The sequence below is a fragment of the Seriola lalandi genome, unplaced genomic scaffold, assembly GCF_002814215.2.
Source record: "Seriola lalandi dorsalis isolate HSWRI2012SDOR001 ecotype SW California unplaced genomic scaffold, Sedor1 jcf7180002054470, whole genome shotgun sequence".
In the NCBI taxonomy this organism is placed as follows: Eukaryota; Metazoa; Chordata; class Actinopteri; order Carangiformes; family Carangidae; genus Seriola; species Seriola lalandi.
The window spans coordinates 1,789,135-1,801,163 of record NW_019525023.1 but is presented as its reverse complement, the minus strand read 5'-3'; the positions used below and the strand labels follow the sequence as shown (position 1 = coordinate 1,801,163).

The window sequence follows — 12,029 nt, the reverse complement described above, 5'->3', positions numbered from 1 at the left end:
TAGTCATGCATTTATTCATAAAAAAAACAAATAACTTACATCAAACGTTAACAGTAGATATAATAGGCATTACATTTTACAATACACCGGCTTAAGGTTTGAACAGACTAGTTTGATAAATGTTAAATACCAGAACACAATGAACCGTGTGCGCAACAATGATTATCTTGTGTCTTTGTATCTAGAGAAAATTAATCCAACTACAATATCCTTCCCATCAGGCACTTTGTTTGGAGTCATAAAAATAATTTATGGTAATGGAGTCACGGAGGCCTTGAAATGGCCTAAAAATGAAATGAACTATGGAGAGTATAACATGCATGAGCAAGATTCTGCAAGACTCTGAGAGTCCTATTCAGATATTGAATATTTGTTAGTAATGCCAACGAATAAAAAAGCTAAGAAACTGTTCATTTGCGTTCCCCATTTATGTCGCAGGCTCTGAATCTTGAGAGCGCTCTTGTGACGTATTTCCTCTTCGACAAAAAAGCCTATAAATATACAGTGTAATCTGTGAAAATACCCATGACCCTCTTATTTGTGTGTGAAAGTGTCCAGGAGTTGTCCACTGTGCTCTGTGTCACAGCTCATCCTTCTCCTCTCCCTCGCAGACGCACGCTGCCCTCTGGCTGTTCATGTAAGGCCTGCATCCCAGAGTCCACACTGTGTTGTAGAGAGCGTCTGCCATCGACTCACAGGCTAAGAAGAGAAGACAGAGAGAGAGAGAGAGGAGCGAGGCAGAGCTACTTATCATTTATTCTTTTTGATAACTCACAAGTATGTGAGATGTTCCTGCTGGTGGTCGTATTCATGCCATCCTATATATTTCAGTACACAGCCAAGAATAGGGGAAAAGTAACTTTTCGCAAATATCTCACCTTGTACCTTTGACCCAAAGCCCAGGCTCTTCTTGAAGTCAGAGCAGATGTCATGCAGACAGGAGCGAAAGTTGGAGTCACAGTCGTACTTGCTTGTGCCGCAAGTGTCATAGCACACGTCAAGCTGGTTGCAGCACTCTGTCATCGCAGGGATCCCCAGGTCCATCTGTCAAAAAAAAAAAGAGAATTGTGTTGTGTCAGTGCAGTTTATACTTAAACAGACGATAGTGTTATCGTTGTGGTTAGCGTCATTATATGGAGCTTAGTGATGAACAATAGTTCTGGGCTGTTGGTGCTATGAACAGGCCACCTACAGCGGCATTCACCTGGAATCCCACCAGAGAGGAGCTGCAGCCGTTGGGCTCAGGGAGCTGGTAGCCCGGACGAGGCTGAGGAGCTTCTCCTGAGAAAACAAACAAAAAAAAGGTTCCATTTAATTCTTGAATTAACATGGAGGTACATTATCAAAGTGATGTCATCATGTGCTCCCAGTCAAGGATTCATATCTCTTGTTCTTGTGTGTGTCATGTCACAGATAACATGTAACATCTGTTCTGATTGTGTAACTGTAGGTAAAGCACATCTACCTCCCAGACTGATAAACAGATTGTATTCAGGTTTCAGTATCAGCAGCCTTAGGGCCATGTGCGTAATCTCACTTCAAGACATAAGTGCCTGATAAAGTGACAGCAGTAGAATTTATTGAATTTGAGAGTTAAAGCGTGCTTAGCAAGCAAACACATACTAACAGAAGGAATATTGGATGTGAACAGCATAATAGTGATTTGAAAACACCCCTACAACAACTCGATCTAGCTGTGTGTGGGCCATTCCCACCTCCTGGACACCAAAGATTTGATGTTCTCAGTAATTTAACAGTAAGTTAATTCAAGAGATTCACTCTTACCATATCTGCAGCGGTACTGACACACACCATCGCGACCCCCCGCCAGCTCCACCAGGGAGTCAAAGTATCCGTGCATAGTCTGGAAACTATTTCTAATTGAGTTAAGGCTCCAACTGTTATTATCTTCATTAGCCAAGGGTTTGTCCAGGGACTGGGTTGTCTCAACTGGTCTGATCTCATTCCCCTCTTCCTCCTCCTCAGAAGAAAGTCGCTTCTGGGTGACAGCCTCTTCAGCAAGGGCTTCCATAGCAGGGATGTCTCTGGCAGGCCTATCACTGTCTGTCCCTGGTTCTTCAGCCGTAGCACCATCGGCCACACGGACATCCACTTCATGTTTGTCAGCTGCTGGGTTATCCACTGCAAGTATTTCAGCTAATACTTTGTCACCAAAAAGGGTATTAGCCACAGGCTCCTCAGCTTCAGGTGAATCACCTACATGGTCACCTTTAGCTGCATCTACGGCGACAGCTGCAACAACACCATCAGTAAGAGCAGCTGAGTTCACAGCATGGGCCTCCACCTCCTCCTCTGTTGCTTGAGCCTGGTAGTGGCCTAAAGTGGCACACATGCCCGAGGACACACAGAGGAGGAGCAGGACCACTGTCCGAAGCAGCATGGTGTTGAACTGGCGACAATCCAAGCAGAGGAAGCTCTCCACAAGGCGAGGTGTTGTTAACAGGGTGAGAAGGGCTTAGACAGTGAGGGACAAAAACACACTGTGTTCCTACTGGCTCTGTCAGCCAGAAAGCAGACTTTGACCTCTGATTAAGTTCTAGCAGACAGCAAGGCACTCTCTCATGATGGGGGCAAAAGTCACCCTCATATCAATCCAAAGAAATCAAATTTAATTCCTCTAATCTTCTTATTCTCTGTGATTCTTGAGCACATTAAATGAGTCATTTCAATACAGTTTTATCTACAAAGCTATAATCGGATTTTTATGACTCAAAAGTCACATGTAACTTGAGCCTAGAGGAAAACCCTCTTCCTATTCACTTTAACACTCACTACATCGAATGCTGACATTTCAGCCTGTGACCTTTATCAAGATATCACAAACTTCAAACGATCTTCACTGTGTTTAGATAAAGGTCACACATTGGCACTTCAGCGCTGAACAAGTACAGAGACAAACGAAGCATTATCCTATTCATTTGGCATGAGGTTTTTTTCAAAGTAAGTCCTTGTGCAGCCTTCAGTATGTACCACACAGAGCACTTATCTCATATGGGTCTGCTGCCCTCTTGTGGTTGAGCAGTAATGTGCTTCCAATGCTGTGGAAATTGATCTTTTTAGTGATCCTGACCAACAACTGAGGTCTGTTTTACTCCTACTTGTGAATCATGTTATGGGATTTCAGGTTTTTTTTTTTTTTTTTAATCCTATGCCATAATCATTACGCACAAATGAATACTGACTGCTATACAGGACATAACGTCCTCCAGCTATAAATGAGAGAAGGGCTTGTTATCCTCCTGATCTTCTTCATATTAACAAATACTAATTGGACTGCCCTGGGCCACTAATACAACATATGTGAAGTGTCAAATTCACTGCTGTTCTTTAGCTGCAGGGGGACTGGAAACTGTGAAATCTGACATCTTCTAATATGAAACACCACATATGCATGTGATCACTGTGCCTGAAGCACTTTCATAATTTAAGGCCTGAGAATGTTGATGGTTATGCAACAAAAGTAAATGGAAATGTTCACTGCTAACAGCAGAACAAACTAACTAAATGAAATTACTCACAGCTGTGTTTAAGTTCAGTTTTGAGGTATATGTTCTAGTTGTAAGTGAATATTTTCATCAGAGGCAAACTTTTTACTCCAGAGTTTTAATTTGACAGCTATGGTACTAGTAATTTAATACTAGTATAATAATAGGCCACAAAACACACGATCATCTTTTAAACTAGAATACATTGCTGCAGATTAAATCGTACCGTATATAAAGTAGCTAATATTAACTTCACATCAATTGACTACAACATCAAAATACAGCTAAAATGCTGCATCAGTAACAACTGTTTGAATGCAGGACTTGTAATGGACTATTTTTACATTGTGTTACTGATGTTGGCGGCGATTTTAACATATGATCTACACTGCTACCTCTGTTAAAGAGACCTTCTCTATACTAAACTTAAGGGGCTATGACTAGGACATGGTAATCTCACAATTAAGTTGTTGCTGTTTGTCAAAGATGTGACTCTTTTAAATACTTGTCCTTTCATTTTATTGCACATTATCTAGCACATACTATCTGACTTTGAAACAGCCATCTCGAGTAATGAGTCTCTGGTTTACTCGTTGATGAAGCTATTCACTCTCTGTCTGCAGATCGCACCGTATTTCCTCCCACAATGTCCTAGTGGTAAAAACAGAGGAGAGCAGCAGTAAGTAAGAAAGAGTCACTTTTTTCCTATAAACTATAGCAAAGTCCTCTGATCAGTTGTGAAATACTACAAGTGCAATATTACATGTACCGTCTTGTGGTCTTGTTCAATTTCTCTCTGTTCAGCACCATGTTGATTTTGTTTTCCAGATTCTTAAGGGAAAAGATAAGGAGTACAAAACATGACCCTCTGTCACGTAGCAGGACAAGCATTTAAAATCTGTAATACTTTCACAAAAATGATGATATGGCAGGAAAAAGGTCAAACTCCCTTGCCTTGTTGGTGGTCTTCAGACGCTCATTTGAGGCTATCAGTCTTACTGTCTCTGCCTGGAAGCAAACAGAAAAACAAGTTAAATAAAAACTGCAGCCATATGCAGTTTAAGCTACCACCAATCACACATCCTGCTTTAACTTTATTTCTGAAAGAGAACAAAGGCTCAGTGTGATGTAAATGTCACGCTGTGCTGTTCATAAACTTGTGTGGAATGGGGCAAAAAATAGGGGAAGATAAGCAGTTCATCCCCCAGCACCTTCAGGTCTTTAATTCGTCTTTCAATGGCGGTGGTTGTAACCGTGGACACTAGCTTCTCCTTAATCTCTTCTTCTAGCTGTTGGATCTCCCTCCACATGTTCAACACCTGAAGCCTCTTGAATTGGACACTGTCGGTGTGGCCGATGGCAGTCCCGCTGTCCTGCAGCCCTGACAGAGATACATCTGTTCAAACAGGAGACGGGAGACAAGGAGACGAGCATGAATGCACTGTAGTGACTAATGATGTATCTGAAGATCCAAGAAAAGGTGAGTCGGGGGCAACTGGACTTGGTTGTAGATACATGAAGACGTTTCACCTCTTATCCAAGAGGCTTCTTCTGTTCTGTACTTGTACATTCACACCCCTGGAGGCATCATAAAGTCACAGCTGACTCACCGATACTACAAAACTCTCTTTATGCCTGTTGGCATGACAAAGTGATTATTTGTTCAGTCTGTCCACAGACTGAACAAATGTGCTGCTGCCCTGCAGGATAGTACAGCAAATGCTTAGATGTGGTTTACCAATGATCAGATATACCAATGTAGTCTTGAGACTTACTCTTCATGTCACTGTCCTCTGGGCCTGTGATAGCTGGAACATTCTGTAATTCATTTTGGACTCTAAGGTTAAAAAAGAACAAATAATGCTTAATAAGAACACAATGTATAATTATATAATTTTTTTGGGAGACAGATGCTTGCAGTACCGTTTATTCTCTTTAGAGCTCTTCTGGCCTCCTGCTCCAGCCTGCAAACCTCTTCTTCAGCATCTTCCACCTCCATTTCCCTTAGTTTGCCAATGCTGAGATCTTCAAGGGAAGTATTCTGTGACTGTAACACAACAACAACAACAACATATTAACACTTTTATTGTTTCCCACATATGCAAAACATGCAAAAGAGGAACTGTTGAGAAGACATTATTACTATCCATTCTGAGTTCCGTTCCTAAAATTTCCATGAGAATGAATGACAGGCCCTGCGATAAGTGTTACCTTTAATCCAATGATGTCATGACTAATATTATCCTTTTAGAAGATACTATTTGCTGTCTTTCATAAACAGCCATTACGCTGTGCTTGCAGTCAGTCAGCTGACACATACAGAAAGGAATCAATGTCTCTGACAGCAATTGAGGCCAGAAAGTCACATCCATGTCTCAGGTCTTCTTCTGCTCATTATTATCTAAATCCATATTGATTACATTACATGCCGTTTGCTTTACCATGTCAGGTAGAGGTGACTGGGAAGCCATCATGTGGTTGACGTACAAATCATAATCAGTCTGGAAGACACAAAAGACATTTATCACCAACACGACTGCAGGGTACAGATGTTGTGAATAAAGTGTTAACAAATAATACAGTTTTTCCATGTTGCTATAATATTTTAGCATTAAAATTATTAAAATTATTAAATTAAATGTACATTGTATGTTTGTGTCCTCATAAAGAATAATCAAAAGTGCTAATTTCTGTAGTTTTATCCTGTCAAACAATAACAAGATTGTGGCTGCAGGATAATTTGATCCTCACAGTCTACTCATAACAGCAAACTGTTTTATTTAATTTCAGTTTTGTTCATATGCAAAGTGCACAAACAAAACTTGCATGACCCTAAGATATTTCTTATGAATGAGCAGTAATGGAACCATTGCCCTCTGATGACCTGCTTCCTGACGTATCATGACCAGGGTCCAGTGGTTGCTCTACTTCCGCTTGCTACACGAGGGATTCACTCTCTCTTGGCTCTAATACGTCTGACGGCACATGCTAAAAATGTGCTAGTGGGTACAGAGGAAATGGAAAAACCTTAATTTCCCTCAGGATGCGTCCAAATACTGGCGAGCTTTCACATACATCATCAAAGACGTCACTGAACACCGCAAGGCGGTCTCTGCTGGGCCAGTTCTGCACTGACAGCTTCTTCAGCTCCTGGATGTGACAGGAACACACACACAGTGTTAGCAAGTGAAGATGTGCGTAAGAGTCTGTGCGTGTCTTTATTCATGCACCTTCTGCAAGAGTGTTGAGAAGGCATTTCAGAATTACCATCTTTGAAAAAAATTACATTTTAGTAAGTCTGAAAATTTAAAAAAAAAAAAAGGTGCAATTATAAAACTAGTTATGTGATGTCATGGTTTGTGTGACCAGCCTCACCTTTTCTAGTTTCCTCTCATGCTTTTCAGCAACATTTATTCTCGCCCAGGGGTTGTGCTTGGCTGTGAATTGCCTACCTAACCACTGATTTGTCTTTAGTTGGTCTTCATTATTCAGTCCTTTCTGGCCAGAAAGGCTTGAGCAAAATTGCTGTTTCCCCTCAGCATCAGATGAAAGGTTAACTTTCTTCTGGGAAAAAGCTCTCGGCTGGAAAGGCAAAGAGTTTGATGAACAATGAACCATCTTAGGTAAACTTATAACACCACTTCTGTCTGCATGTGATGAGTGATCGGTAGCCTGGTCTTGTCTTGACTCAGAGACTTCAGATGCTTCTAAAGCAGCGCTGGCGGTGAACTCAGAGGGAGACTCTTTCATTGCTTTCTTCTTTACATAGGTAAGTGCCTTTGTTTGTCTCTGCTGGAGTGTCAGAGGGTTTGGGGTTTCTTCTTGGCTCTGAGACATTTTCCAGAAAGACTGCTTTGTGTCCATCTTAGGCTGACCCTGATCCAGACTGTGGGGCCCCAGATGACCTGAGGAGTAGGTCAGGATATCAGCCTTCTGACCAGCTTCAGCAGCCAGAAGCAGTCTGCGGATGTCGCTCCCAAAGCACCCAGGGTTTTGCTTACCGCTGCTGGACATGGCTACAAGGGCACAACACATATTATTATGAAATTTGTTAAAAGACACATGAGTGATACTGTCAAATATACTCAGCTCACCTCAAGTACAATACATTTCCTATATTAGACCATGCACCAGACCTGGGGTGTTACCATTACATAAAATATTACATTTCTATGAACTGCATTTACTGATATATAGCTTTTATCCAAAACAATTACATGACATGGTGGGTAAGAATGAAATGATGGATATGAATTGTCTTTCCTAAAAATAAAAATTTGTAAAAAAAAAAAAAAAAAAAAAAAAAAAAAAAAAAAAAAAAAAAAACCCCAAAACTACTACTACTATTTTTAACTTATTATAGTAAGGATAAAAAGACATTTTATTGTAAAGCATAAAAAGTCATAGTATAGTATGGTGTAAATATCATAGTATAATAAGGCATAAATACCATAGTATAGTAAGGCATAAAAGCCATCGTTTAGTAAGGTATAAAAAAAGTAATGGTTTAGTAAGGCATAAATACCATAGGATAGTATGTAAAAAAAACGACATAGTATAGCAAGGCATAAAAAGGTCATAGTATAGTAAGGCATAAAAATGCCATAGTATATTAAAGCATAAAAGTCACCGTATAGTAACTAAAGTATACTAAGGCATTCAAATGTTAAAAAGAAAAAGAAAAAGAAAAAAGAAAATAGTACAGTGAGGCATAAAAACCTCATATATATTAATTCATATTTGTGAATCCAATGCTCAAACCAAATTAGGAGGGCTTCCACAATCGTGACGCATTAAGCCAAGTGCTTAAGATATTTTCTTTTACGTGACTTAAATATTTTGTTAATACGCACCTGAAGCACGTGAGCAAAGAAGACACACAGAAACTCAAAATAATAACCTCACCTGTTTGGTAATTGTACTTTAGTGCGGAATCATGACAGAAAACAAACTTTCTTCATGTCCACAACAGTCTTGGTTGCCAGGAGACTGAAACGCGTAATGCTTGCGTTGCGTTCAGTGTCTTGTTAATAATCGTACCCATGAGATTTCAGGTGCAAGATCTCATTTGTACCCAAGGAGGTAAATAAGTGGTGTTAAAAATATGTTGCATAGAGACGTGATAGCCTACATTGTGCTGCGCAGGTTTAAGAAAGCAGGTTTACAGAAAGGCATGCCTTGAACAAAATCAGGGATTAGCTTGTTAATCTCCCATCTAACTCACATGTAAAACAGTTGTGGCCAATTCATAAAATGATTTAAATGATGAAAGTACATTTTTGTGTGGCTTAATTAATTGAAAGATTGAATGATTCAGTCCTTGATTCAGATTTTATTTTGAAATCCAAATTTTAGTCGTGTGTTTCATCACTAACTGATAAGCTACTGGTTTCATTTCACTGTTTTACTTCCTTTTTCTTGGAAACTGAATGCCAAATCCCAGTTCATTTGAGCCTACCCCTTCCTCTGTATTTTGCTGCCGTATGTTGATCATTATGCATTGAAGGACAAAAAAAAAATGGAGCTGAACTCAACTACTTGGAGAATAAAACACTGAATCACTCACCAGGGTAGATCATTATTATTGCCACTTCTTAATTCTTCTTTCTATGGAACTACCACGTCAGCAAGTCAGCACACTCATCATTGTTTCTGTTGATGATGTCAATTTGAGTTCATCTGATCAGGGTAACTCCAGTTTTTGTTTGCTTAAACCTTAAAAAGGTTTAAGCAGCTTAAACCTTTTTAATGAGCTTAAACCTTAAAAAGGTTTAAGCTCATTATCAGAATTGTCATGTTATACGATGAACCCATCTAGATATTTGCAAGTTATTTGACTTTACTGGGCATGGGATCCAGAAACAACACAATGTAACAGGTTTGAAAAATGGTTTCTAACACTGCAAATGTGCTCTATAAATTTTTTAACATGGAAAACAATAGACTCCAGCAAATACCGCTTGTTTCCCCATGTTTTCTCAGTTTGTGATACTCAAATGTTTCCTTCAGTCTACCACAAATCCTTGCACACAGTAACCAAATTACCAGATAAACCGTGTAAACATTGGTTGTTGGGGAAATCTGGTTACTGCAAAACTCCTGTAAATGCTTCAATCAAACTATTATCTTAATCTGGTTAGTCAGAATAATTGGGTTATTGTGTGCAAGTAAACACACTGTCGTGAGTGTAGCCTATACTGCAAAAGAGAGGGAAGGGGAGAAGGGGAGTGAAACTCAGGCCTCAGGGCTGGAATGGCCAGAATAGGAAAGCACCCAGATGGCAAAGCTGAGCATGAGGGAAGCTACAGTGTAACATGTTATGCTTCATTGAAACAAGTTGTCAGTATTCAGTATTCAGTCTGCATCCATTAGCATTCTTGTGTTGTCCATTAACATTTAAGGTAATGTTAAAAAATAGGAATGCAGTGGAGGATGCTTGAAAATCTGAAGTGTTTACTTGCCAGCTGAGCTTGTATTGCTGATGACAACAACATTTCCAGTTTTAGATTTCACATAAAAAAGACAAGTTGTAGATTACTCATTGTTTCTCTCTCTGTATTCATGACCACTCTATATCAAAAATGCATAATTGTAATGAAAAAAAAAAAACTCAAATTAGGGAACCCTGAGCAAAGAAAATATAAAAAAAGAAACACGATGTGATGAGTCATACTTAATCCCCTTTTTACTACTTTCAAATGAGTTTAAATTTTAAAAAACCCAAAGGATGTCTTCCAACCTCAGTGTCGGTTGCCAGCTGTTAAGCACTGTACTGGAGCTGTAGTAGTGGGCAGCCATATTGTGGGAATAAGTAGGTGTCATTGTTTGTCTGAGAGATAACAACTGAGGAAGATTAAACTGTCTGACAGGACCATCTGCAACAAATTAGTTCACAGATGATATTACATATTGAAAGACGATAACACCTCTATTTATACACTGTTACACAATTTTAAGGTGTTTCATCTCGTCAATCAACTGAGTCAAATATTCCAACACCAAGAGAATCCAGACATAAAATGCATCATAAATTTAACTAAATGAAAGTCTTATTTTTACTGTATTTGCTGATCAAAGGATGGAACATGACAGTGGGAATGGCTCAAAATTCGATGGAGAATTACCAAGTCAGTAATAAGTTGATGAATAAAAAGAGTTAACAGCCTAGAAAGTGATTTTAAGATAAGGTAAGAGGGGTGAAATGTACGACTACACATGCAAAAACAAACTGATACCTCATGTGCCATATACTCTATATTAAGTGCTAATAATGCAGTTTAGAAATGGGGCCAAATGTCATTGTCATGTTACAAATGTCTTAAATGATTTTACATTATTGTATAGTTTTAAATTGGGGTGGTGCTGATTCTACAAGCACAGTCTGAGTCCTCTCAGTTTGTCCAACACAAAATGAAGGGAAGATATTCTCACTATTACCAGTCATTGTGAAGATCCCAATTTTTATTCATATTTTGACTATCAAAAAAAAATTGCAGAAAGAAATGACATTGACATATCTCTGGGATAATGAAACCAACATAACGTAATGTTAACCAATCAGGAGTGATGCATCCTCCCCCAACACTGTCACTGACTCTGCAGCTCTATCAATAAAACAATATGCATTAAAAGTTAAATAAATGCAAATAAAAAGGCAGCTCAGACATGAAATAAAGAATGATCTGGAAAACAGAATTTTTTTTCAGGTATTTAATAAAAGTCATTTGGGCTACTGCTCTTACATTTACAGTTGAGACATTCCTCAATTATTCTGGGTAACAGTAACATGTCTAGACCGTTTTGTTTATCTTGATGTTTACTTTGTACAAAACAAAAAGGCCAACATTATTTTTCTTTGTATAAAAAATATAAGTTAATTTAAATTTAACTCTAATTAAGAAAATAACAATAGTAATAAGAGCAATAATAATAATCATCAATAATAATAATAATGATAAAGATCATAAGCTAAACATAGTGCAGACAATCGGATATAACTGGTGCTGAAAAGTAGAAGGGACAGTGCAGTGTTATGGACTTAACCATGTTCTCATGTGGGGTTGGAGTGGGGAAAGAGACAGTCAAAGGCTTTCTCTCTCTCTCTTTCTCACACACACGCACACACTCGCACAGACATGCACAACACACACTCTCACACTCGCACACACACACATACATACAGTCTACACACCCGGTCAGAAAGCGCATGACTGCCGTTCAGTTTAGCACCATCAGAGCGACCGTCTCAGTCTGTACAAACTAGTTCCTAGATTGTACTCAGTATACACCTATTACCGTGTACGCAAAACTATATATAAACTTCAGTTCAGGTGCATGCTAATTGTTGCTCTTGGTTGAAGCTTACTGGAAGCAATTCTGAAAAGAGTAAGACAGAGGACATCATGGAAACTGATGGCGCACTATAACCCACATGCCACCACTGAGGATCTGCAATCAACGAAACATTCATCAAAATGTACATTCACACCATTGGGGTGGGGGGCAGGTGGGTGGGTCGTGGGG

General features: G+C 39.2%; 2 protein-coding genes and 1 long non-coding RNA gene across 4 annotated transcripts; 1 reads left to right on the top strand and 2 right to left on the bottom strand.

Moving 5' to 3' along the window:
• Positions 1–367: 367 nt before the first annotated feature.
• On the bottom strand, positions 368–2,532 carry pla2g12b (phospholipase A2, group XIIB). 2 transcript variants are annotated; one of them, XM_023411591.2, is made up of 4 exons: positions 1,786–2,532; positions 1,193–1,281; positions 879–1,044; positions 368–699 (listed from the first exon to the last, which is right to left on the bottom strand). In XM_023411591.2, the coding sequence occupies exons 1-4, from the start codon at positions 2,399–2,401 to the stop codon at positions 581–583; spliced, it is 990 nt and encodes a 329-aa protein (XP_023267359.1). In that variant the 5' UTR covers positions 2,402–2,532; the 3' UTR covers positions 368–580. The 2 variants fall into 2 exon arrangements, with proteins under 2 accessions (XP_023267359.1, XP_023267360.1); XM_023411592.2 differs by having other exon boundaries at positions 1,205–1,281.
• Positions 2,325–9,074, top strand: LOC147818811 (uncharacterized). Its single transcript, XR_015437589.1, has 5 exons — positions 2,325–2,465; positions 4,130–4,185; positions 4,796–4,986; positions 7,199–7,275; positions 7,376–9,074. It is a non-coding gene; the product is annotated as an uncharacterized LOC147818811 (long non-coding RNA).
• On the bottom strand, positions 4,072–7,522 carry LOC111658935 (uncharacterized). Its single transcript, XM_023411652.2, has 9 exons — positions 6,882–7,522; positions 6,534–6,656; positions 5,948–6,007; positions 5,438–5,553; positions 5,282–5,352; positions 4,718–4,887; positions 4,461–4,514; positions 4,276–4,337; positions 4,072–4,157 (listed from the first exon to the last, which is right to left on the bottom strand). Exons 1-9 carry the CDS (start codon positions 7,518–7,520, stop codon positions 4,109–4,111), a joined length of 1,344 nt encoding a protein of 447 aa, XP_023267420.2. The 5' UTR covers positions 7,521–7,522; the 3' UTR covers positions 4,072–4,108.
• Positions 9,075–12,029: the final 2,955 nt, after the last annotated feature.